Source organism: Heloderma suspectum, chromosome 7 (genome assembly GCF_057233095.1).
Source record: "Heloderma suspectum isolate Gila_16-S chromosome 7, 16-S_ref, whole genome shotgun sequence".
Taxonomy (NCBI): Eukaryota; Metazoa; Chordata; class Lepidosauria; order Squamata; family Helodermatidae; genus Heloderma; species Heloderma suspectum.
Window position 1 is genome coordinate 122,444,715 of NC_139464.1, and position 25,373 is coordinate 122,470,087.

Sequence of the window (25,373 nt, forward strand, 5' to 3'; positions counted from 1 at the left end):
ATGCCTTTGAAGGCTTTTTTTTACAATTTTGCAAACTTTTGAAACAGCCTCCAGTATCTGTGGTAGTGTGTAAACAAGGCCTTGTAAAGTGATTTAGTAGCTTCTGAAAAACCTGATCATGTGGCCAGAGCTCAGTCACAATTTAATGTTGATTGTGCTGTTGAAAGAATCTCTAAGGGCACAACGCTGTGCATGTTTAGACAGAGAACAGGCCTACAATGCCCAGCATGCCCCTAGCTGGGGCATGCTGGGAGTTGTAGGCCTGTTCTCTGTCTAAACATGCACAGCATCGCACCCAAAAAGTCTTTAAAACCACTTGAAACTTGGGTGTTTGTTTCCAGTCTTGTCAAAAATATTTTTCAAGATAGCACTTACGTCTGTGACGTCTATTTTATAAGTTCAACAACTATCAAGGTAGATTGATTTAAACTGGCAAAAAGGGGTTGCTTTAAATCATTGACTTAAATCAAATTTCCCTTTAAAGGTTTTTCATATAATTGAAAAACATATAACTGAACAGTAGTGCAAATCTGACCACTAAAGCCATGTTCACTGAAAACTAAATAGAGCATTATTTACACTGGTTCATTCTTACTAGTAGGCTTTGCATTTCTTTGTCACGCTGTATATATTTTGAATGCTTTTTATCTATATAGGGAATGTTTTTAATATATTCCCATATCGGGTCTTTCTTATGACCAGTGCCCATGACAGTTTGAGGTTAACAGCACAATCCTATACATGTCTCCTCAGAAATGCATTCCATTGAGTTCAGTGGGGCTTACTCCCAGGTAAGTGGGTATAGGACTGCAGCCTTAGCATGAGAATACAGGAAGATGCACACGGACCATTTCTTGGCCCAGGTTTTCCCTCACAAAAGTCGAAGTATCAAACGAAAAACGCCTATGACTAATATGTCAAAGCGAGATTCGATAGTTACTGGGCTGAAAAAAATCCAGTTGAATTCTTCTAATTCAATTTTTGGGATTTTTTTTAAGCATAAATTTTTAACCACCTTGCTATCCAGTCTCCTGAGAAACCTGTACGAGGGTCAAGAAGCAACAGTAAGAACCGGACATGGAACAACCAATTGGTTCCAAATTGGGAAAGGAGTACGACAAGGCTGCATATTGTCGCCCTGCTTATTTAACTTATATGCAGAGTACATCATGAGAAACGCCGGGTTGGAGGAATCACAGGTCGGAATTAAGATTGCCGGGAGAATTATCAACAACCTCAGATACGCAGACGATACCACCCTAATGGCAGAAAGCGAAGAGGATCTAAAGAGCCTCTTGTTGAGGGTGAAAGAGGAGAGTGCAAAAGCTGGTTTGAAACTCAACATTACAAAAACTCAGATCATGGCATCTGGCCCTATCACTTCCTGGCATATAGAAGTGGAAGAAATGGAAGCAGTGACAGATTTTACTTTCCTGGGCTCCAAGATCACCGCAGACGGTGAGTGTAGCCATGAAATTAAAAGACGCTTGCTCCTTGGGAGGAAAGCTATGGCAAACCTAGACAGCATAGTAAGAAGCAGAGACATCACCTTGCCGACAGAGGTCCGTATAATCAAAGCTATGGTTTTCCCAGTAGCAACATATGGCTGTGAGAGCTGGACTATCAGGAAGGCTGAGCGCTGAAGAATCGATGCTTTTGAAGTGTGGTACTGGAGAAGACTCTTACGAGTCCCCTGGACTGCAAGGAGGTCAAATCAGTCCATCCTAAAGGAAATCCACCCTGACTGCTCTTTGGAAGGACAGATACTGAAGCTGAAATATTTTGACCACCTAATGCGAAGAGAAAACACACTGGAGAAGACCCTGATGCTGGGAAAGATCGAAGGCAAAAGGAGAAGGGGACGGCAGAGGATGAGATGGCTAGATAGGATCACCGATGCAATGAACATGAATTTGAGCACACTCCAGGAGAGAGCGGAGGACAGGAAGGCCTGGCGTGCTATGGTCCATGGGGTCACGAAGAGTCGGACACGACTTAACGACTGAACAATATCCAGTCTTCCTGTCCTAACTCTTTGCTTGTCCCAACTCCACCACCACATAAACACAGAACGACAACAATCCTGTCTATCCAGTGCCTTTGCACATGTGACTTTAGTCAGCGAAGCTAAAGCCCAGAACATTTAAGAAGCAAGAGCTGTTAGGCTGTATAGAGCCATTTTTCATGAGATGAAAAACTGAAATTAATGCCTACATTCGAATTGTAGGTGACTTCATTTTTAGTGTGAGTTTAGCATGTTTATAATTAGTTTTAATTGTAACTATGTTACAATGTTATATTTTAAGAAAGATAAATTTTGTATTTTATATACGTATTTTTTAAAAAATATATTTAAATTTTTTAAATCAATCATTTGTTTATTTTTAATTATCCATCCTGTCAACGATTAAAGCATCTAAATCATATTGTTGTGTATATACGGTAAAAGTGCAGAAAAGCCACAGAATGTAGTACTGGGCAGAATCAGAGGCTCCCTCAATCTCAGGTTTCATTAAAAAAAAAAAATCAAATGGCAAGTTTCTGACCCTCAGGTTTGCAAAGATATGATTGAAAGTGTTTACACAATTCCTAGTAAAATCTTAAAAGCCAGAGAGCCTCGTGCTAGAAAGCCCCATACAATGTTTTTCCATAATTTCTAGAATAATTGATGCAAAACAACAAAAATGCAGACTAAATTATACAAAATAAGAGATGCGGTTTTTCTTAACTTGCGTAATTTATACCGGATGCCGCAGTCTGGTTGGCATTTATTTGGGGTATGCTTCAGGCTCGGCTGATTTCCGAGCTGACTCGGGCTGATTCAGACCGATGTAGGATATGTCCAAATCAAAGAGCAACTCCTCTGTAACAGACCAAATCCAAATCTGAACTCTTGAAGATTCAGGATTGGGAAGGACACAGAGACACAGTGTGTCTCCGAACCTTGATACATTTCTCCCCAGGCTCTCCATATAAACACTAGGGAAGGAGAGGAGGGAGAGTAGTTTTGTGAGTGGCAGCTCTAATCACAGTGAATGGTTTTACCAGGTCTCTCCAATCCCAGTGTTGTGGGGAAGGAATGTTAAAGTAATATATCACAGAACTGATCCAGTGTTTTTGCTCTATGCTGGTTCTCTCAGGAGCAGGGTTATTAGAAGAAGTTTGGTAGGATATATGGAACCCAGGAGGGTGTAACATTGGGTGCTTGCTTAGAGAGTGCTGGATGTTCAACTCCTTTTGCCTCTTCCACTGTACGTTCCACATCCATCTTCCACCCCTGTCCTATTGCACTTTCTGTGTCTTTGCTGTCAGTTGAGCAGAAAACAAACAAATCTTAAACTATTTTTCATTGATCATAACTTCCTGGTCTCTGCACCTGTTCTTCTGAAATTTCACAGGTTTTGTGTTTAGGGACAACTCTGTGACATATGCCATTTTGTGTCATATGAAATGAAAAAGCCATGAAGGAGGGTAAGGGGAAGTAAATCATTTACCTGCTCCCTCCAAATGTCAACTTTCCCCTCATCAGTTTTTTTTTTAAGTTCCCGCACCTGCACAAAGCACCTTATCAGACAGGTTGGGTACTCTTTGTTTCACTTTCTTGATTCTTGGCCAGAATGTGGAAGAGAGCAGCACAGTGTGGACGCTGCACTTCAGCCTCCAAAATTTCTTCCCTACTTTTCGAACAGCAGACATCCCCGAGAGGGAGGGAATGTGAGGGAGCCAGAGACAGGAGGGAAGCTGCAGTCAGCACGTGTGCGTCGATAATTTGTTTTGGTGGGGCAATGGCCTTTTATAGAAAAAAGGTTTCCCCTGCCTTACACTTACCAAAGCAAAGAGGTCCAGATGAGGGAAAGTAATTTGCATCCATCCATATAAATTAGCATATGCGAATGCTATGAATGTTTGGGTCCTCTTTTGCTATACATGTACAGTGTACTGGGCCCAGAAAATCCTGTTGACAGTCTTCATAGCCTTCCCTGCACGATGGATGCCGCAGCTCAAAATGGCCAAAGACAGATGTCCCTGCGGGAAAAGTGGTTGGGGTGTTTGCCACATGCTATGTTTTTTATGGGTACAGACACAAACACATGTACCAATAGAACTGAAATATGTGTATGCAGAAAGAATGCTTCTGACAGTGTGTATCATAAGCCAGAAAACTGGGATTGGCCATGACTTCCTTCCTGCCACATTTACTGATGGTGGCTTAAAGGCCTAAGGAGCAGCCCCAAAGTCCAGAGTTAACAGTACAATTCTATGCGCTATTTTAGGGCATTTTCACCCAAGCCTTAAAGCTCAAAAGTACTTTGGAATAAACCTACGCTGGCCAAAATGCTCATTTGCTGTACAAATGACATTTTCCCCCATTTTCTCTTCATTTTTTAAACCTTGCCCATCCTGTTCACCCCATTTCTGTTTTTTGTTTTTTAAAAGAGTGGTTTTCTTATGTGGCTTCAGAATTGCCAGACGTTTTACATCTCTGTATTAGACAATTTTGTATTTTATGTCTTCTGCAGGCCTGGCAGGATGCTGGACTTGTTCTTTCAACTACAAGTAATGAGGCCTGTAAAATGTATGATGCTACACTGACTCAGGTAGGAATAATTAAAAGTTTATTGGAGAGGTTAATGGGCATAAATACATTATTTGTTCTAATTGCTTACCTTCTATGAATGCTGGTTGCAGATTTCCCCCCATATATTGTGGGGGAGGAACTTAAGAAAAGAATTTCTAGAAGGGTGGCCATGTTAGTATGTTGTAGTTTTAAAAAGTGGCACCTTAAAGACTTAGAAGATAGATTGTGGCATAAGCTTTCATGAGCCAGAGCCTACTTCACGGAGTTGCCCTGTCATGGAACATTCACAAAATTAACTTTCCTGATCATGTGAACTAAAGTATGGTGAATAAGTGAACCCAGAATTTTTAAGCATATTGTTTTTGGATAGGTTTGCATAGGCAGGTCTTTGAAAGTGAAGAAATTCCTCCCTTTTTATCACCCTAGTTAGAAGATATTAGTAGTTAGCAGTAGTCGTCAATGTTTGTATATTTGGGAGACATTAATGTCCTAATCCTTATACAATGTCCTTATGAATGCAACCCAAAGAACAGAGTAATTGGACTAACTTGTCCTAGTGATTGGAGAAATGGAATAAAACTCAGCGAGTAATTTTGAATTTGTTAATGAAAGAATATTCCTGTGGATTACCACATTTGAAAGAACTCGAAAGGTATTAAATTTGTTATCTGTTTGCTGTGTGTAAAATCCATTCACAAGATACAATGAAGAGGAACTTAGGGCGCAATGCTGTGGCCACTAGTCAGCAGCTAGACAGCCATAGGACAGGTCGGTTATGGCACTGCGCTCCATGCTTGGAAGAGGAGCGCGGAGCGGCAAAAATGGGGAGTTCCTGGGGGCGTTCCAGGGTGGGGAATTCGGAAATCTGGTATAACACATCCAACATGTCATCCGGCTGCCACTTCCCATGCTCCTCTTTGCCACGGCTAGACAGCCGAAATCAGCTGTCTAGCCACAAATGCAGGGCGGCTGAAGCGCGGAGGGGACGATCGCCTCCATGCTTCTCCTGCCCTGCATTGGATAGGTGGTCACCTCCACGTTCGAAGGCGGGTGCCTATCCTCGTAGGATTGCTCCCTTAACGTGCCTTGGATTCTTAATCAGTGTTATTCTTTGTATCATTACAGTACGTGACTTGGAAAAATGATAAAAGTCTAGGAGGAATTGAAGAATCTCTCTTGAAACTACAAGCGGCTGATCCTAGTTTTTGTAAGTAACACTTTAAGGCTGTGATCCTATACCCAGTTACCTGAGATCAAGCCTCACTGAATTCAGTTGGACTTGCTTTTGAGTAGACCTGTATAGGATTGTACTTTGAGGCTTCAGTCTTTTAAACACTTTAAAAAAAAAAAAGGTAAAGGTGTCCCCAACCAGTCGTGTCCGACTCTAGGGTGCGGTGCTCATCCCCGTTTCTAAGCCGAAGAGCCAGCGCTGTCCGAAGACGCTTCCGTGGTCATGTGGCCGGCATGACTGAACACCGAGGTGCATGGAACGCTGTTACCTTTCCCGCCAAGGCAGTACCTATTTATCTACTTGCAATTTCTTGCTTTCGAACTGCTAGGTTGGCAGGAGCTGGGACTGAAGACGGGAGCTCACTCTGTCACGCAGCACTCGGGTCTCGAACTGCTGACCTGCCGACCTTCCAGTCTGCAGTTCAGTGTCTTAACCACAGATGCATAGGATGGCACTGTAGATGACTTTACCACAGCCTTCCCCAGTCTGGGTCCCTCTAGATGTTTTGGCCTAGGACTCCCATATAACTCTAGTTTAACATGGTATTTTTGTTATCCCTTCCTTTTCTACCAAAGTTTGTATTTTTACAAGTATTTAAAATGATGGTTTTACTCTTTTAAGATTTTACAATTTAAATGTTTTATTCATTTAAACGTTCATGTAATGCTTTTATTTACTGAGTTGATTTTAAAATTGTTATTTGCTGTAGATTGCCCCGATGAAGGAGTCTTGGTTCTGAAATGTGCTGGGTTCAATAAAAACGTTCTTCATTGGCACCTTTGCCAATTGACACCTTTGAGAACACATTCTCTTTTCTGTTCAGTCTTGTAGCTTCCCTTCTGGTTTTTGTTTGACCTACAGTTCCCATCATTCTTGACCATTGGTTATGCTGCTGTTTCTAATAGGAGGTGTAAGCCATCCCAGACCTTCCCCAGCTCGGATCTGGAGCAATCCAGGTTGCGGAAGGCTGCTTTAGCACATCTTGTGTGTCTGTTCTAAGTGGTCTTGTAATTTAAACTGTGAAGAATTGGCAAAAGAAATCTTGCGGAAAAGACTGTGACCTGTTTCACTTGAGGCTGAGGCATGTACTGGGCAAGATTTGCATATTCAGTGTCTGCTTGCAGCTTTTCATGCCATGCGAACCCGGAAGGCGGGGTTATCCATGACTGTTGTTGGGTTACGTGAGGGTTGTTAAACGTCACACAACCCCTGCCACCCAGGTTTGCATAACACGACAAGCCACGGATAGACGCTGAATGTTCAAAATGGCCATCCGCCTGCACCAGCATGCACCACAGCTCACCCTGGCTTAAATAAGCCACGGTGGGCTGTTCCATCATGTGAACTGGCCCTGTATGAGTCAGTGAGAGACAGAGAAATTGAGAAAGAATCAGTGAAGCAAATATTTTATTAGGCCTGCCAGTGTTTACAATGTTGTATGCAAGCTTTGAATTAAACAGAACTCTTGCTCAGGCTGGATGTTCAGTTTTTTAAAAAAAAGATTTTTCTGAGCTAAGGCATGGTGTTATGCCTCAACTATCTTTGCCAATTGTTTCAAACTTAAGATGGTATTGTAGCAGAAATCAGAGTCAGAGAGACCACGGAGTGAAGGAAAATGAGTACTTCTTTATTTAACGCGCAGGCTTAAGGCTGGAATCACTTCCAAAGACCCAGAAGCCCCGAGGCATAGCCACACATTACTTTTATAGAGATGATGACACACAAGCGACCCTTTCTCCCACCCCCTCTCCTGTGGTTTTACAGTTGGTACAGTTGTTTATAGTACAGGAAATGGGCCATAGGACATTCTATCTTGAGAACAAGGATACAGTCTTGCAGTAAGCAAAAAGGTAAAATCATGACTGTGTTGTGCAATTCGGCTTGCTGACAGGGGAAGTCTCTACATTGCTGTTCCTGCCAAACTATGCTAGCTCAGCAAGAACATGAGACCACTTAGTCTGACCCCCGACATGGCTGCTACAGTATGGAAGACAGTCCATATGATAATCATGATGATTACGGGTTCTACGTCCTTTAGGATGTCTTACCCTCTCAAGTCCCCTTGAAAATACAAGATCAAGATATAAACATGTCTGTCTTGGAACTCTTGGCTCACTTGTAAGGCCAAGAACAGAGTGAGTTTGACAGACCAATGGATATGTGCAAACGTGGTCTGTGTTTTGAATCTTCATTAATGTGTTGACCGTTCTAGTTGCTGTTCAGCATAGTGGCTATTATTAGAGTCTTAGCTTTTTTTTAAAAAAAAAAAGTTAGTTTGTAGTCCTTGTGGTTTTGAATATACAATGCCTTGCATAAGTATTCACCCCCTTTGACTTTTCCACATTTTGTTGTGTTACAACCTGGAATTAAAACGGATTTAATTGGCATTTTTACCATTTGATTTACACAACATACTTAACGCTTTGAAGGTGCAAAATATTTTTATTGTGACACAAAAGTTAATTGAACAAAAACAAACTGGCATTTGTTGGTTGCATAAGTATTCACCCCCGAGTCAATACTTGGTAGAAGCACCTTTGGCAGCAATTACAGCTATGAGTCTTTTGGGGTAAGCCTCTACCAGTTGTGTGCATCTGGATCCTGCAATTTTTGCCCATTCTTCTTGTTAAAATTGCTCAAGCTCTGTCAAGTTGGATGGGGACCGTTGGTAAACAGCAATTTTCAAGCCTTGACACAGATTCTCAATTGAATTGAGGTCTGGGCTTTGACTGGGCCAATCTAAGACATTCAGGTTCTTGTTTCTAAACCACCCCAGTATAACTCTGGCTGTGTGTTTAGGGTCATTGTCCTGCTGGAAGATGAAACTCCACCCCAGTCCCAGGTCCCTTGCAGACTGAAACAGCTTTTCCTCTAGAATTGCCCTGTATTTGGCTCCATCCATCTTGCCCTCACTCCTGACCAGTTTCCTGGCCCCTGCAAATGAGAAGCATCCCCACAACATGATTCTGCCAACACCGTGCTTCACCATGAGGATGGTGTTCTCAGGGCAATGAGCACATAGCGTTTTGCAGTAAGGCCAAAAAGTTCAATTTTGGTCTCATCAGACCAGAGAACCTTTTCTCACATTTGCTATGTCTCCCGCATGCCTTTTGGCAAAATCCAAATGGGATTTGATATGTTCCCCTCCCCCCCAGCAATGGCTTTCTTCTCGCCACTCTTCCATAAAGCTCAGCTTTGTAGAGCATCTGGGTGATAGTTGTCCCATGGATGGTTTCTCCCATCTCAGCTGTGGATCTCTCCAGCTCCTTCAGAATTACCTCTTGGTCGCTTCTCTGACTAATGTCCTCCTTACCTAGTCACTGAGTCATGGTGGATGGCCTTCTCTAGGCAGAGTCGCAGTTGTGCCATATTATTTCCATTTTGTAATAATGGATTTAACGGTGCTCTGGGGGATGTTCATAGTTTAGGATATATCCTGGACTTGTTTTGATAGCTCCTTGGTCTTCATGATGCTGTATGTTTAGATATGCTCTCCAACAAACTCTGGGGCCTTCCAGAAACAGGTGTATTTAATCTGAGATCATGTGACACTTGAATTGTTCAACTAATTCTGTAACTTCTGAAGGCAGTTGGTTGCATCAGAGCTTATTTAGGGGTGTCACAGCAAAGGGGGTGAATACTTACGCAATCCCAACTTTTCAGGTTTTTATTTTATTTCAGAGAGCTTCGGCTATTGGGTGGTATAGAAATGAAATAAATAAATTGTAAATCATTTTATAAAATATGTAGATTCCCCCCCCCCCCAACTTTGACATTAGGGACTATTTTGTGTTGATCATCCCAATTAAATCCATTTTAATTCCAGGTTGAAACACAATAAAATGTGGAAAAGTCAAAGGGGGGTGAATACTTAAGCAAGGCACTGTATGATACAAAATATTTCAGATATGGTCCTTGGTTCTTAGGCGTCTAAGTCTGAAGAATTACCTATTATATAACCTTTGCCTAAAGTTTTGTTTTTTGTTTTACTGTTGGTTTTATTTACAGCAATGGGTCATGTGATTGCCAGTGGTTTGGTTCTGATTGGTACTGGGAGTTCAGTGCGGCTAGACAGGAAACTAGATGATGCAATTAAAAAAATGGTGGCACTTTCACAGTCTCAACCACTGACTGAGCGGGAGAAGTTACATGTGTCTGCAATAGAGCTCTTCGCTAATGGGTAAGTCCTTGATTTGTAGGGAATGTAGGTGGAAAGCTCTTTCCCTTTTCAGCAAAATCTAGCTCACTAGAATTCTGCAGAAAAAGCAGCTTATCTTCATAATCATCCCTGTTATAAAAATGTTGCACTAGCATACCTGCTTCCCTTTATAATATTTCTGGTTTTGTTTTTTTCACTCAGAGATGCCTTTCTTCCCTTGCCAAGCAATAGTTCCCTCCTGTCTATCTTTGAGCTAAGGCATAATGGTTTTTACTTTAAAAGTAACAAAAATCTCAAGAGTCTACACTGCCCCTGCTTTTCATGTTTTGCATGACGTGGCTCCTTCGCATAGCTGTTGGGTTAGCTATCGTCATCTATCTGCTAGTTTCCAATAGTAGACTTTCTAGAATCTTGAGAGAGCAAAAGTTCTGTTTGGCTCTTTCTGTTACCATATGGTTAAACTTAAGTCAGGCCTGCACAACTTGTGATGCCCTCCAGGCATGTACGGCAGCCCAAACCTTTCTCTTTCTTCTGCTTGCCTAGAATTGAAAAAATTGAGTGGTTTTTGAGCATCTGGCAGGTTGCCCTAGGTGGCTGTGAGCAACCCTAGGTGGCTGGTGAGCTGTGTTTAGTTTAATAGTTTCACAAGTTGTGCAGGCCTGAGATCAGTTAATTGTGTTTTCCTAAAAAAAAAATACTCTTCTGAAAATGTGATTGTGAATAAAACGTAATTAAAGATAGGTTTACAAGTAAGCAGCATGATCTATATCTTTTTTAGAAATAATGTGGGTAACAATACTAAGCAACCTTGCAAGCAAGCCCACAAAAAGTTACTAACCTGTCAAAGCAACCATAACAGCAGTATTGCAGCCGATACAAGCTGTGTTTTAATAATCTGTTGCCCAAAACAAATAAAATAGAATAATATTTAGCAAAGTTTCTCTGCTTGGTCGCCTGAAGGAAATTCTTACAGTGAGTGGGTATTAGCCAAGTGAATGGATATTTACAAACCTTGTGTGAACACTAACCTGTGGGGCTTTCTCTTGTGTAGGCAGCTCCCTAGAGCTTGTGAGACATGGGATCAAATTCTACAGAACCATCCAACTGATTTGCTGGCCCTAAAATTTGCACATGATACTTACTTTTACTTGGGACATCAGACACAAATGAGAGACTCCATTGCCCGAGTCTATCCTCACTGGACACCAGATATTCCTCTTAGTAGGTAAGATAATTTTGCTTTTCTTGCTGTCTCTGATTCCAGTGCGTGCTCAAATTCAAGAACATCAGATAGAAATATTAGATGGATCAGATTGTAGTTCCTAAGTGATCCTGCTATCCATTATAAAGGTGTATAAATCAGTACAAGCCAATTTTTGAGAAATGTTTGAGCAGACTCCAACAGGCTACTTACACCTCTACTGATTCCCTTATGCCCTGCCAATTCCCGTCTGCAAGCGGGACCCACCATTTGTGGAAGGAAGATTTAGTGTTTCCAGGGCAACTGAAAACAAGCAAAAACACTCATTTCTGAACAGGACAGGTTGGTGGAGCTCATATAAGGGAGCTCCGACAACCTGCCCCAATTGAGAAAGGAGTGTTTCCATTCATTTCAGGGCTTCCTCTGGGAAGCGCTAAAACACTGTTGCACAAGCGGTGGGTCCCACTCACACAACGGAATCAGCAAGGCCCACTGCTTGTACAACAGAATCAGTGGGGTGGAAGAGAATCAGTGGAGGCGTAAGCACCCCATTGGATTCAGCTACAATTCTTTCAGAATATTGTGTGTATTCCCAGTACTGTTATTCCTATACAAATGAGACATGCACCAAAACGGTTGCGGTGTGGAGTGTTCCGGTTCACTTCTGATACTTCCCTCTTTTTTATGGATGGTCCATTTTTGGCTCCTCCTCAGTTTTGGTATTTTTTTTCTGTTTCAATGGTTGTGTTCACCGGGCATGCTCAATACTCATTGGGCTATCTCCCTTTGTCTTAGGGATTTTCTTAAATATTTTTTGTACTTCTGCAAACGTTGTGATTCCCCTGAGTCTTCTGATACTTCCCTCTTGTGTGTGGGTGGTATGATTTTGGCTACATAAGCACGAGCACTCTCAGCTGAAGATTAATATTACTACATAGGAGGATAATCGCAGATCAGGTCAGAGGCTGAGATAATAAGGGTGCTTGCCCACTAGGAATCACCATGCTTTCTTCAGTCACTTTTAATGGGGCATCCACACAATGCCATCATCAGATCATTGTCATCCTTTATTTTCCCTTTTTTCATAAAAAGGGAAGAGAACTGCAATCTCCACAGGCATAGATAACTTGAGCACTATTCCATCTTTTTGAAAGGGTGGGGTTTTGAAGTGGGCAGTGATGTATCAGAAAAGATAACCTATCACAAGTCAGCACACATTCATTATAAACTTCACGGTGGTTGCCCTTTTATGACCCCATTTTTGTTTTTGTTTTTTATCTTTTATTTCTTGGTAGAACATTTTACACACACACACACGGAAAGGAAAGGAAAGGAAAGGAAAGAGAGAGATAGTGCTGTAACACCATAATGCTATAATGTTGGTTGTTAAAAATAAAGCATTTCTTGTCGCTGTCAAAATGGTGGTGACTAGAAGGTGTTTAAAAAAAAAAAAAATTAATTAGAATTGCTGAGTTTTAGCATCCAAACCTACGAACATGGTATGAAATTCTGGCTGTATTGCAATTCCAAAATATACGTTTATGACCCTGGCATATACAAGGTGAAGGCAGAATGTGCCTCAGCAGCTCAAAACTATATTGATTGGGAAAGAGTTCCAGATGAACAACATTTTCATGTGTGCGCTAGTAGCCAGGGAATTAGCTACAAAAACACACAACCTTACTCTGGCTGGCACATTGGGAAAAAAAATCCCAGAAATTCCCCAAGAGTTCCTTATCCACAAATCCAGAGATGTGATCAGTAGCTTTTTTTAGATTTCAAAATGTTTTGACACCTGATAGTTATATGCCAAAGAAAGGCAAGGCAATGATTCTCCTTTCTTCAATGCAAAAAGATGCAGCAGTGTCAGCAAACAAATCCGAGCCCGAGATCATTCTTTGTTATAATGCGACCAGATGGTCTCTATTTACACTTCCAAATGAACCCCTCCATATAGTGGATACTGCTTGCTTAAACGCCTATATTGTTAGGATGCTGAACAACCCTTGATAGTATGAAGATCCTAAAAGATGTCTCTTCTGACTACACCTGGGTCTGGAGTTGATCAAACTCTGGGTTGAGTCTGGGGATAACAGCCAGCTTGCCATAGATTGTCAAGGGACTTTGCCTCAAAACTGGTGGGGCCAGCCATTGCTGACACGAAGAGAAGGAGCAGGTGTCTTTACAGTAAGAATGTGCTTCCTGTAACTATTTTGTCTGTCCAACACATGCAGTTGTGAAATGTCGAATGGCTGCATGTGCTATGGTTACAAGGTTTGTGAAATTGATTATTTCAGGTAACATACCACGTATGATTATTGCACTGTTGCACTTACATAACTGTTATATGTTATACATACATACTATATTCAGTATTTTTAAAAAACCTGCCAGTTTAAGACCAGAGTTAAGGTTATCTCATGTTGGCTCAAGTTCCACAAAGCCAGAAAATTGGAAGCTAAGGCTCATGGCTTAACTGATGTGCTCCATGATCAGTTCTGATATTGTGTGATGTCACAAATTGTACTTGCTTACAGCTTACCGTTCATGCAACCACACTTTTCCGGAAATTTTCAGGCCCAAGTCCAAATGGGGAAGATGAAGTGCCTGGGACCAGCAAAGATGCCCCATGTTGTCCTAGCCCTGAATTGCTTTATGAAGCAGCTGAACCTTACTGTATTGCTAGAGGAACCCTTCTGTGAATTGACCCATGGCTTTTTGTTGCTTGTAAGGAAGCACAATTTGCAGTAGAATTTTGAGGCTCATAATAGCGGAAGTAGTTGTTGTTGGGTTTTTTTTGGTGAGTCACCTTAAATAAAGGGCACTCCTGTGCTCATTTAATGTATGTTAAAGGCACCATACATGTAAAAATCACACACACATTTCTTGTAGGTGTCATGTACTGCACATTGTGGGATACTGTTGGCCTGATATCCTCTTCCCAGCTATATTGTTTTAGAGAAAACGGAAAGTTCTCGATGAAGACACTTTTTTTTCATTTTGCAAATGGTGTCATGCTTAATACCATCCCCCAGATGTTTTGATTTGTATGGCTTTTGTAGGGGGTACATTTGACAACAAAAACCAGATTGATAATTTTGGTAATTTTTTATATCGACAGAGAGTTAAAAACATACCTGAAGACAGTAGCACTACCAATTAATCACTGTTTTACTCTGAAAGTTCTCACCTCTTTGTTTAGCTACATAAAAGGCATGTTCTCCTTTGGACTGATGGAAACCAATTTCTTTGATCGTGCTGAGAAGCTTGCCTATGAGGTAAGAAAACAAAGGCAGGCATGTAATACGGGATTTTCAGCTTGATTTTTGTATGGACGTGGTGAATGAGAGAGGTAATCGGTGGTAAATTTGGTGGCTTCTAGCTCATTAAGGGCTAAAAGGAGGAGAGACTGACCTCACTTTCCTAATTTATATTGCCAGGAACAGAGGGCACAGCTGGGGAGCAGCGCAGGCAACATACATAAAGCTCTCATTCCTCAGTTCACTCCAGCTTGCCTTGCTCTTCCCTTCATCTTTCTCTGCTCTCCTCACCGCAGATTCCTGGTTCAAATCTCACCACAGCCACAAACATGCTGAGTGTTCTTAGACAAGTCAGTATTCTCTTAGCCTCGGCTTTCCTCATTCCAGCTGTTTTCCTCATTCCAGACTTCTTTCTCTTTTCCCTCCTTTGGAGGCTAATACACTCCAGACTAGCCAACATTCTTCAGTTGCATCTTGGATGGCCTCCCCACCATGTTACTCAACCAAGGAGCCAAGCCAAGTGCTGAATAATGCTTTTCTAACAACAGAACAAATGGAAAGAATGCACAACAGCTAATGAGTAAACATTTCTTCCTCTCGCCCTTTCGTTAGGCTTTAGCTATTAACCAGACAGATGCGTGGTCTGTGCACACCTTAGCTCATGTGAATGAAATGAAAGCAGATCTGAAGAGTGGGCTGACATTTATGAAGCAAACTGAAAACAACTGGAAGGTAAACTTCCTCTCATTTAGTTTTCTGAAGTGGCTGTGCACAGTCTCACACACTGAGAGGCCTGCTGCATTGTACTTTCTTCCATACTGTGATATATAACGGGACCATTCCGTCAGATGGGGCTGTACTTGAATTGCCTTGCCATTCCGAGGTAGGGTCTTTTCAGTGGTTACATGCACTCTGTGGAATTTGTTACCTGGATGATAAGCCAAGACTGCTCACTTAATGGCTTTTGGAAATACGGCCAAACACTTTGTATTCAGAGAGCTTTGGTGATTTGCTTGTTTTCATCCACGTTTTGATTTTTTGCTGCTATTTTGATAATTTATTGTTTGAAACTAGGCCGTTGTGTGTTTAATCTTTTCTCATTGGATTTTTACTGCAAACTGCCTCTTGATAGAAGTTTGAAAAATGAAATAAATATATAAATAAGTAAATAAACATCGTACTGTTTTGAGAACCAGTGTAGTATAATAGCTAAGAGTGTAAGGGGTGAGCTGGAATGTTCCTGGTTCAAATCTCACCACAGCTACAAACATGCTGAGTGTTCTTAGAGAAGTCAGTATTCCCATGCGTAATATGGAAGTAGTCGGACACGACTGAACGACTGAACAACAACAACAACAACAATACTGACCTATTCTACAGGGCTATTGTAAGGATGAATGTTGTGAGAGGGCATGTTGGGATCAGAGGGCATAATGGGTGGTTACATCAGAAATATGTGTGGTCCAGATCGAGTCCCTGGGCATCCAGTTGACTACCCCTAGTATAGAGTTTCCTCCATCAGTCCAAGACATTTAACTCTGGATAGCCCTTAAGCTACTTCCAGTTGTAGAGTGGTAAGATTCTAGTTTATGATAATCATTCTTTCATCTATTCCAGGATAGTGACATGCTTGCTTGCCATAATTACTGGCACTGGGCTCTGTATTTTATTGAAAAGGTATGTGGATGCATCTACAGCTATGTCTTGTGTCTCTGAGAAAATCTTTTCAATACGGTTCGTTTGCTCGCCATCTTTTCACCATTTGAATATTCTTCCATTTAAGTAGCTTATATCAATTTGATATATATAACATCTTCTCACTCACAGTTTGTTAAAAAACGGAGATCACTGGTCCTTCTCTTCATACTGGACCGCTGACCGCTTGCATTTCTCCATGCTTGGGAACAAGTGCCGCACTCTTCCCTCGTGTGGAGAGGAATGGCCCTTTTGTACTTTGAGCTGAGGGGAATCAAAACAAAACAAAAGCAAAAAACAAACCACCACCAGTGCAGGAATATGATGAATTCCAGTTCACATCTGGTAAACCCAGATAGTGATCCATGGCTAGTGCCTCAAAATTCACCTTTGCTTTGAATCTACTGCAGGTTAGCAGTGTGTCTCTTGTGTGTGTCTGGGGTTCAGCCAACTGTTAAAGACATTTATTAGTAAGAAAAGGGGGATTCAGAAGGTACACTACTTGATTCCCCTCGTGCAGCCCTGGTTTTGTTTAGGGGTGTATGTTTGCTTTCCGTTTTGGAGAGGGAAAGACTATTTGTTTATAATTCCTTTTCCAATTAAGTGTTCAGAACACTGTACGATTATTATTTGTTTAAATATACCCATTAAAATTCAGTAAAACCATTGCAATGCAGCATGGCAATATATATCTTTTGTGGGCTTGCTTGCAAGGCTGCTTATAGCCCATTTCTATAGTAAGATTCTGTCTGTCCATGAGTCCCTTGCACTGATCTAGTAGAGGGTGCTGTGAGAAACTATGTACTTTCTCACGTCACTTTCATGCTAAAGTACAACTGCAGTATTTTTTTTAAAAAACAACAACAGAGTTTTAAATTTTTCATTTCTAAATTCAGGTTTGTGAAAGCCAGCCTTCTAAAGGTGGGAGTGGGGAAAGGATGCAGGGTCCTCCTGCCCTTTTTCTTGATTTGCATCCCTGAAGGCTGGAGCCTTTGGAAGCTCTGGTGGACCAGCTGCACCTTCCTGCCCGGCTGGTGTTCCCCCTCCCTCCCTGACTGATCCAGCAGAGCCACCTGTGTCCAGCACTGCCCACCCACTTCCCGCCTTTCCTGGCATTACAATTTCCTGGCGTTTGCTCTGCCTCCATCTTCCACTTTCAGGCCGCTCAGTCTGGGTCAAATGCTGGCCTGACAGTCCCCACTTGTTCACTGTGCAATTTTGATGAAGGTGGTTGTACACAGAATCATAGAATACTAGGGTTGGACGAGGCCTACAAGACCACTGAGTCCGACCCCCTGCTCAATGCAGGAATCCAAGTCAGAGCATCCCTGACGGATGGCTGTCCAGCCTCGTCTTGAAGGCCTCCAGTGTGGCAAAGCGCACCACCTCCCTAGGGAATTGGTTCCATTGTTGCATTGCTCTAACAGTCAGGAAGTTTTTCCTGGTAGTCAGCCGGAATCTGGCTTCCTGTAAATTGAGCCCATTATTCCGTGTCCTGCACCCTGGGATGATGGAGAAGAGATCCTGGCCTTCCTCTCTGTGACAACCTTTCAAGACCTTGAAGAGTGCTGTCCGGTCTCCCCTTAGTCTTCTCTTCTGAAGGCTAAACATGCCCAGTTCTTTCAGTCTCTCCTCACAGGGCTTTGTTTCCAGTCCCCCGATCATCTTGGTTGCCCTCGTTACATGCATAACAGCTGCTAGGTGTGAGTTCTTGGGCTATGATCTGCCCCTTCACACCAGCTTCAAGTCTGTTTTTTACTAAAAGCACATGCCTACTAATAAAATAAAATGAACAGAAAGCAAATTGCAAAGATTTCTGTGGCTACAGAGGAAACAAATAATTTAAGGGTCTAGTTCAAGAATGCCAGTAGCCAGAAGCGGCTGCTGGCACTTTAAACTATGCCAAACAGGAGGATCTGATTGAAGGGTGCTGAAATCCTGAGCATAATTAGAATGTCCCATTGATTTGAATGGGACTTACATCTGAGTAAACACACCTAGTGTCTTGCTGTAAGGCTGCTATCTGAGAACCACAATGTACTGCCTGCTTTTGCCATGGGGATGGGCATAGTGGGATTGTAATATGGGATACAGCACACTATTAAGTGCCATGTAGAACCAGAACTTTAAGTCCACTTCCAGCTTGTTGCAGAAGAACAATGCTTCAGCAGTTCTCCATGTGGAAAGGGTCTACGTTTAATTAAATAATAATTAGCCGGTTGATCTGGCGTTGTGTCGTTTTTCTCCTCTTAAGCAGGCAAAGTTATCCTGGTTTGTGTGAGTGGTGTCCGGCATACTGAGAGTAGTGCCAGTTCAGTGCTTAGGGTTGAATTCTGCAATGCCCAAGTAGCTGTTCACTGAAGATTGTTGTTGGTGGTGACTTTTGCAGCCAGTGTATTTTGACTTCCAAGCTTCCAACAAAATGAGCATTTTTCAGTTTGCCAGAAATGTGGTGGTGGAGTTGGAGGTTTTTTTGCTTTATACATTCCAATGCTGTTTGAATCCCAGTGCATGATCATTCATAATCTGATGGGTCAAGAGTCAGAAGAAGCAGTTTCCTGAGTCAAGCCACTGTTATTGCAGTTTATTCTTACCAAATATGTAATTAAAATGAAATCCTCTTTGCTTTTGTAGGGCGACTACGAGGCTGCTTTGACCATTTATGACACTCACGTAAGTGTGAGCAGCTTCCTTGCTGGCAAAAGAAACCATGTCTGCATTCCCAACTGTTGTGTACAGGGTTGTGTTTTCATTCCCTGCTAAAACTATTAAAATTCTTCAAGAAAAGCTGTATACTCTGGCCCATATAAACTGTGCACATTCCACATGTTGGCTTGATTTATTTAACATAATTCATTCTGCAGTTTTTATTATTTTTCATATAGTATTCTACCTTTTCCTAATCATGAAGGAATGCATAGAGTAGGTGTGGGAAACCTTTTAAAGCTGCCTACCCCAACCTGGTGTCTTCAAGATGTGCTGGACTATGGCTCCCAGAATCCCAGGAAGATTGTGCGAGTTATAATCCAACACATCTGGAAGACACCAGATGCGGAAAGCTGTTTTAGAGCAATGGGGGCAAACGAGAGTCCCATTTCCAAACCACAGCCAAGGAACGTTTTGTATGCCAGACATGCTCTCCCACTGAGTACAGCCTTTCTCAGCAACTTATGCTCTTCTGTTGTGCTGGCCTTGTATTGCTGTCAATATGCATGATGCACAACCCAATCCCAAGCATGTTTACTCAGAAGTCCAACTGAGTTGAACAAGGCTTACTGTCCTGTAAGTGTGCATGGGATTGCAGTCTTGTGCTTGCTTTTAAAGCCTTTGCCAAATGCAACATAATTTATACAGACTTGAGAATCTAGATATCTTGTTGCAGAATTTGGACTAACAGTGTGATTTTTTTAACAAATGGGCTTAATCCAGCATATAGGGAGCCCTCCTTTACCACCCTGATTGTGAAGATGAAAGTGTACTGAAAGGGATAACTCATCTTTATTAGACACCACTGAGTATGCACCATCACAGTTTCTGGTAGTTGATGCACACTTGCCCTCCCCCCAATTAAATTTGGAAACATTCTTCGTTGTTACATGAAAAAGGTTTACTCTGGAAGTGTGCAAAAGAAGAAAAATCGCCTGTACTCAGAGGAAGCTTCTCCTTGTAGGAATTACTAATCTGCCCTGTGGGTAGATAGTGCTGTTTTGTGTGTCTCCATTTGGAATACTAGAAGGATCTAGTCAGTTCTGATGCTGACATGGGCAGAACCGCCAACCTCCAGCAGAGGCTGGCTGGAAGGATTCAGGGGCACATTGGTTAGCCTCCTCCGTGCTTTGGGGTTGTAAGAGCCTTTAATTATACATTTCTCACATCATAACAGAAATTCTCTCTTGGTGTATTGGTGTACCCAGCCCACATTTTGGGTATACCAGGCCCACATTTTAACTGCTCAAAGAATACCTACTGAAAAATTGCTTAGGGAGGCAAGTTGCTGGCACATCCTTGATCCCCTTATATGTATTGGCCTTGACTGTCAAAGAAGTAACTTTCCCATCATTCTGTGTCTGTGAAATAGAAAGCTGCTTCTACTCTTAATCTTGCTTTTCATTTCTTTCTTCCTGTTTTGTTCTACATCTTAAGCTTTTAATGGGCAATTTCAGTCTTATCATGTATCCTTTTAAAAAGAAGGTTATCAATTTTACATGCAATTTAGGATCAGCAAGGAGGCTCGTTATGAACAGGTTTTCAATCTAAAGAACAGGTTTTCAATGCTCTCTCTCTTCCAAACGGCATTCGAATCTTCAATTTTACAAAATCCGCTTCTTGAATTAAGGAGGGAAAGAGCAGTAGTATGAGTAGCTTATGGGAAGGGGACCCAGACTATCCTTATTTTGATGGTGCTCTTAGGTTTCACCCCAGGGTGAAATGGTAAACACCGATACTGCGCAAAGTTCAGGAAACCAGAGTGTAAGGGGGCAATTGTTCTTTTTCACTCTGGACTCTTCCTCAAAAATGAAGCCAGCCTAAGTTCTGAATGCTTTGTGGTTTACAGGTTGCTCCCAGGTGCCAGTTGAGTGGGACCATGCTGGATGTTGTTGACAATTGCTCCATGTTATATCGGCTTCAGTTAGAAGGTAAAAAACGGCTTTCTCCTTATGTGGAATATAGGCGTCAGAAGATGCCACCCACATTTTGTTTTCAAACAATAACCCTCATCTTTGCAAACTAGTTATAGGAAGTAGGCTCCCTATGGAGCAAAAAGCCTTGGGGAGAAAATTCTGTTCTGCTAAAGCAGGGGTGGCCAACATGTGGCCTGTGGGCCACATTTGGCCCCCACAGCCCACTGCCATGCTGCAAGGATGATCAGGACATGAATCTGCGGTTAAATGTTCATATAGATGTTATATTCTGTATGAAAAAGCATTATGTAATTAATAGATTCACAGCCAAATGCTATGCATGTTTACCCCAAAGAAGGTCCCCACTCTGTTCATTGGGTCTCCTCCAGGAAACTGCATAGGGGTGGCAGCCCAAGAAGTCTTTACCTTTCTTTTTTAAAATTCCAGGTTGGATGTTTTAAATATGTGCATCGTTACTCCTAGGTGTGAAGGTAGGTGACAGATGGAAAGGAGTAAACCAGCTGACAAAGAAGCATGCCAAGGATCATATCCTGATCTTCAATGATGCTCACATTCTGATGTCTTCATTAGGGGCCCAAGACCATAAAACAACTCATGAACTCTTAACAACCCTCCAGGAACTGGCCCAGTAAGCAGCAAGCAACTTTATGAGTAGACGTTTTTTTTTTGCACAACATTACTTGGTGTAGGTAACCCAATGCCCTCCAGATCAGGAAGTACTTCAACTTCCATAAACCTAAGCCGGCATGGCCAATGAATTATGGGAGTTGTAGTCCAAAACTTCTGGAGAGCACCAGGTTTCCTGTAGGGCTAGAGCTACTCTGACCCCCTGCACTACCATCAGTGACTGTTCAGCATAGGAGTGCCATGGGGCACTTTTCAGAAGAGAGGGTGGCCCTGAAAGCAAGGGAAAATCCCACAGGCATAGTAAGATTAGCAGTGTAAATAAGTACCTAAGGAGGGACAATTACTTTCTGTAGTGAGCTAGCCAAATTAGTGTCCACTGATCCCAATATTATCATGGAACCAGACAGCATCAGCCATAGCACCAAGGCCTTGTTTATCTGCACATCTTCTAATGTAATATTTGCCACTGTTGGCCAATGACCATCCCACAATATCGTAGCAGACTTTAAAGTTGTCCTACACCAGCAAAAAAAGTTTTGAAGGAGACACCAGCATGAAACTCCTGAAATGGAATTGAATAGGAATTGAAGTCTGGCACTATGGAATTTGTTCTCAGCAAATCCTGGGAATAGCCAAAGCTCCCTAGCATCATACAGTGTCCCTGGGCAGTCTACAAGCCCTGTGCGTCTCCACTTCATGCCTTGAAATGCTGACAACACCAGACATGCTTGCCAGAGAAAGTATTAATCGGGTCTTATGCTGCCAAACAACGTAACGGCTGAACAAGAGATTTAAACTAATGCAATAGGTCACTGATAGACGATCACCAAGGCCACATAAGACAGTCTAGTTAACATAGTTCCTACAGCAGTTAGACTTTGCGATCTTTTGTTAAACAGGTGTTCCGTTTTTCTGTCTTAGTTTGGATTATGCAGGCCTGCAACAACAGCATTAATGCATGTATTTATTAATCTGATAAACCAGATTAATAATAAACAATCTTACAATTGACTGTTTTCATTTCCCTCTCTTTCTATTCTATAGGGCACCTGACGAAGACCACGAGCTAAACCTAGTTCCAAAACTGGGGCTGCCTCTTTTGCAAGCATTTGTCGAATTTGAGAATGGCAATTACGACAAGGCAGTGGAATTGCTTTATCCCATTCGCTACAGACTTGTCGAAATAGGAGGGAGCAATGCTCAAGTGAGAAAGGGGTTTGTTTTTTAATGAACATTTTGTTGGCTTTGTCCTGTTCATTGTTGGTGTCTCAGGGAGGAGTTTCATAAATACATGAAGAATGAAGGCTGGGGAGAAAACAGTATTGTCAGGAGTGGCTGAGGGCATAATAAAGCAAATCCTACTTGCAGGCAATAGGTTCTTTTCCTGGCTGGGGAACAGGTTTGAGCCTTCCCCTCCTCCCCAGTCAGCTGCTGGGAAGCCAGGCAGCTCCCCGCAGCTCAGCCCCCCTCATTTCTGCCCTTTTCCCATGGCACAGACCCCATATCTGGATCCTGGTCCTTGGGCCCCCCTAATAATAGTTATTATTGTTGCTTCTAAAGAAAAAAAGAATGTATAGGTTGCATTTTCAAGTTATCTTATTCAAGATATACACTACATAGAGGGCCGCTCAAATAATTATTACTTACCAGTTATATTGTGCATTTTGAATATTTGAAGCACTTCACACTACCTGAGGCTAAGAGTGAGTGGCTTGCCTGAAGCCACCAAGTGAATTGGCTAAGGCATGATCTGAACCATAGGCTTTTTGCCTCATAGGCCACACTCTTTACCATTGCATTATATGAAATACCAAAGTTAACAGACATGCAATCCAGTCATAGCCAGCAAATCCCATCTTGTCCTATTTCCCTGTGGTCGATAGAACAGGTGCGATATTGGCAGCTAAGAAAGAAGAAGCAAACTGGTATTGTCTAGTTTCAGTGATGGTAAAATGAACCTTCAGTTACCTTTGTTAAATCCACTTTTGCCGGCAACATACCGGTGGAGTTTGGACTGTAGTATTATTTTACTGCTGTGCAAACATTTAAAGGGCCTAACAAGCAAGTGAACAATGGATGTGGTTTGCCTTTGTGACACAATACAGTGGTGAATATCTCCTATATTTATGCTTAAATGGTTAGCAACCTGAGGTTCCACCCACCCCCATAGTCTCTCATTACAGACCAGTCGTTTATGTTGTGTATTTAACTTTTTTTTCCAGAGAGATGTTTTTGCCCAGTTCCTGATTCATGCTGCTTTAAACTGTAAATCTAAAGCTAATAAAAAACTTGCTAGGTAAGTAGTATCTTCTAAGAAATACGAACTCGGCAGTAGTCAACGGGGAGAAGAGGGACAGACGTCTCTACCCAGCAGGGAGATGTTTTCTTATCTTTTTGAACATAAGAAGCTGCACCCTTGAATGCTGATTTTGACTTCAGTGCCTAAACTTCCTTTCTTTGTAGATGATCCCTCCTTCTGAGGAATGTGAAAATTCTGCCTAAAGTTGCCTGTCAGAAAGGGCTAGGCTAAACTGGAGGGATCTTTCCTCAGCCTCCTTAATCTTCTTGCAGAGTTAGGATGTCTGAGCACCCTTGGCACCAGCTAGACATCGCACTGGCAGTTTAGTCCACTGTGCCTCCCTTGTTCTGTGATTGAACATCCCTTCTTGTTATCGTCCTCAGTGACTGGGAAATGTTTATGGTTTTTCATGACTACCATACTTTTCCTCACCCAGCCACCCACCAAAAGGAATATCACTTTGGAGGAAAAGGAAAAACCTGTTGGGATGGGGCAGGGGGTAGCACAAGCTGCTGCTGTGCTAAAGAAGGGGAGAAGAGGATCACCCCTACGCATGCATGGTGGGGTGAGGGAGGAGTGTCGGCTGCTGCGTGTGGTTGTGGGGAGAGGCACACAAGCTGCTCCCACCACCACGCTGGTGGGGCAGAGGAGTGTGAGCTGCCGCTGTCGCCCAGGGGTGAGCATGGGCTGCCAGAGCCCCACCACTTTCTTCCGACCTGCCAGCCTCACTCTGAGGGGTACTTCAGGGGAGCCAGGCATTGGTAGGGAGGTGACCCCGGAGACCACGTGTGCCAGTGCTTCACCGTCCCCTCAGACTGAGGCAATTGGGCCAGGTGGGCTCTGTGGAGAGCTGCACTGGCTACTCTCCAGCTAGTACGGATCCACAGAGCCTGCCTGCTTGATGGATGGCTCTAAGGGTCTTCGGAGCAAGGCACCGGGGGCGGTGCTTTGGGGAGCTGCACCACAGAATCATAGATAGAATCACAGAATAGTAGGGTTGGACGGGGCCTTATTAGACCATCGAGTCCAACCCCCTGCTCAATGCAGGAATCCAAGTCAGAGCATCCCCGACAGATGGCTGTCCAGCCTAGAATCATAGAATCACAGAATAGTAGGGTTGGAAGGGGCCTACAAGACCATCGAGTCCAACCCCCTGCTCAATGCAGGAATCCAAGTCAGAGCATCCCCGACAGATGGCTGTCCAGCCTCGTCTCAAATGCCTCCAGTGTGGGAGAGCCCACCGCCTCCCCAGGTAATGGGTTCCATTGTTCCAGGGGCTGCTTTGCTGAGGCTGCGGTGGCTGTCTGGAGTAGCCGCCTGCCTATCCTTACTCAGAGCGAGGTGTCGGGCGGATGGGCAGCAGCTGCTCTGGAGAGGTGAGATAGCTGCTTTCCTGCTGGAGTGGTTGCTGCAGCAGGAGAGTGGCCAGTGGATCTCTCTTGAGCGGTCACCCATCTGCCTGCGCGGTGCCTCGGTTTGAGAGGCTTAGGGCAGCATCTGGCATCGGAACATACGGCCCTCCCAGTGCTGGGGCGTGCGGAATTCTCTGCCCTTCCAGATCTGCTGACTGAGGTGAGGGATTCACCCTGCCTCATGGGAGGGTCAGCCCCGCTCCTGGAGAAGGAGCACGAACTCTCTCCTCTCTTAGCAAATGCCCACGTTTCCTTATTTTTCCATAT

General features: G+C 42.9%; 1 protein-coding gene across 3 annotated transcripts in view; it reads left to right on the forward strand.

Moving 5' to 3' along the window:
• Positions 1 to 25,373, forward strand: part of TTC38 (tetratricopeptide repeat domain 38) — a 31,939-nt gene that overhangs the window by 3,803 nt on the left and 2,763 nt on the right. For 2 of the 3 annotated variants that reach the window (XR_014784507.1, XM_084811318.1), the window contains exons 2-13: positions 4,521 to 4,598; positions 5,705 to 5,786; positions 9,819 to 9,990; positions 11,021 to 11,194; positions 14,373 to 14,448; positions 15,043 to 15,162; positions 16,048 to 16,107; positions 18,760 to 18,798; positions 20,681 to 20,762; positions 21,231 to 21,396; positions 22,440 to 22,599; positions 23,618 to 23,691. Coding sequence is in view for 2 of the 3 variants with exons in the window: in XM_084811318.1 (XP_084667444.1) it covers positions 4,521 to 4,598; positions 5,705 to 5,786; positions 9,819 to 9,990; positions 11,021 to 11,194; positions 14,373 to 14,448; positions 15,043 to 15,162; positions 16,048 to 16,107; positions 18,760 to 18,798; positions 20,681 to 20,762; positions 21,231 to 21,396; positions 22,440 to 22,599; positions 23,618 to 23,691 (1,283 nt within the window). In the remaining variant the exon portion in view is untranslated. The remainder of the gene's footprint in view (positions 1 to 4,520; positions 4,599 to 5,704; positions 5,787 to 9,818; positions 9,991 to 11,020; positions 11,195 to 14,372; positions 14,449 to 15,042; positions 15,163 to 16,047; positions 16,108 to 18,759; positions 18,799 to 20,680; positions 20,763 to 21,230; positions 21,397 to 22,439; positions 22,600 to 23,617; positions 23,692 to 25,373) is intronic. The other variant, XM_084811319.1, reaches the window with a different exon arrangement.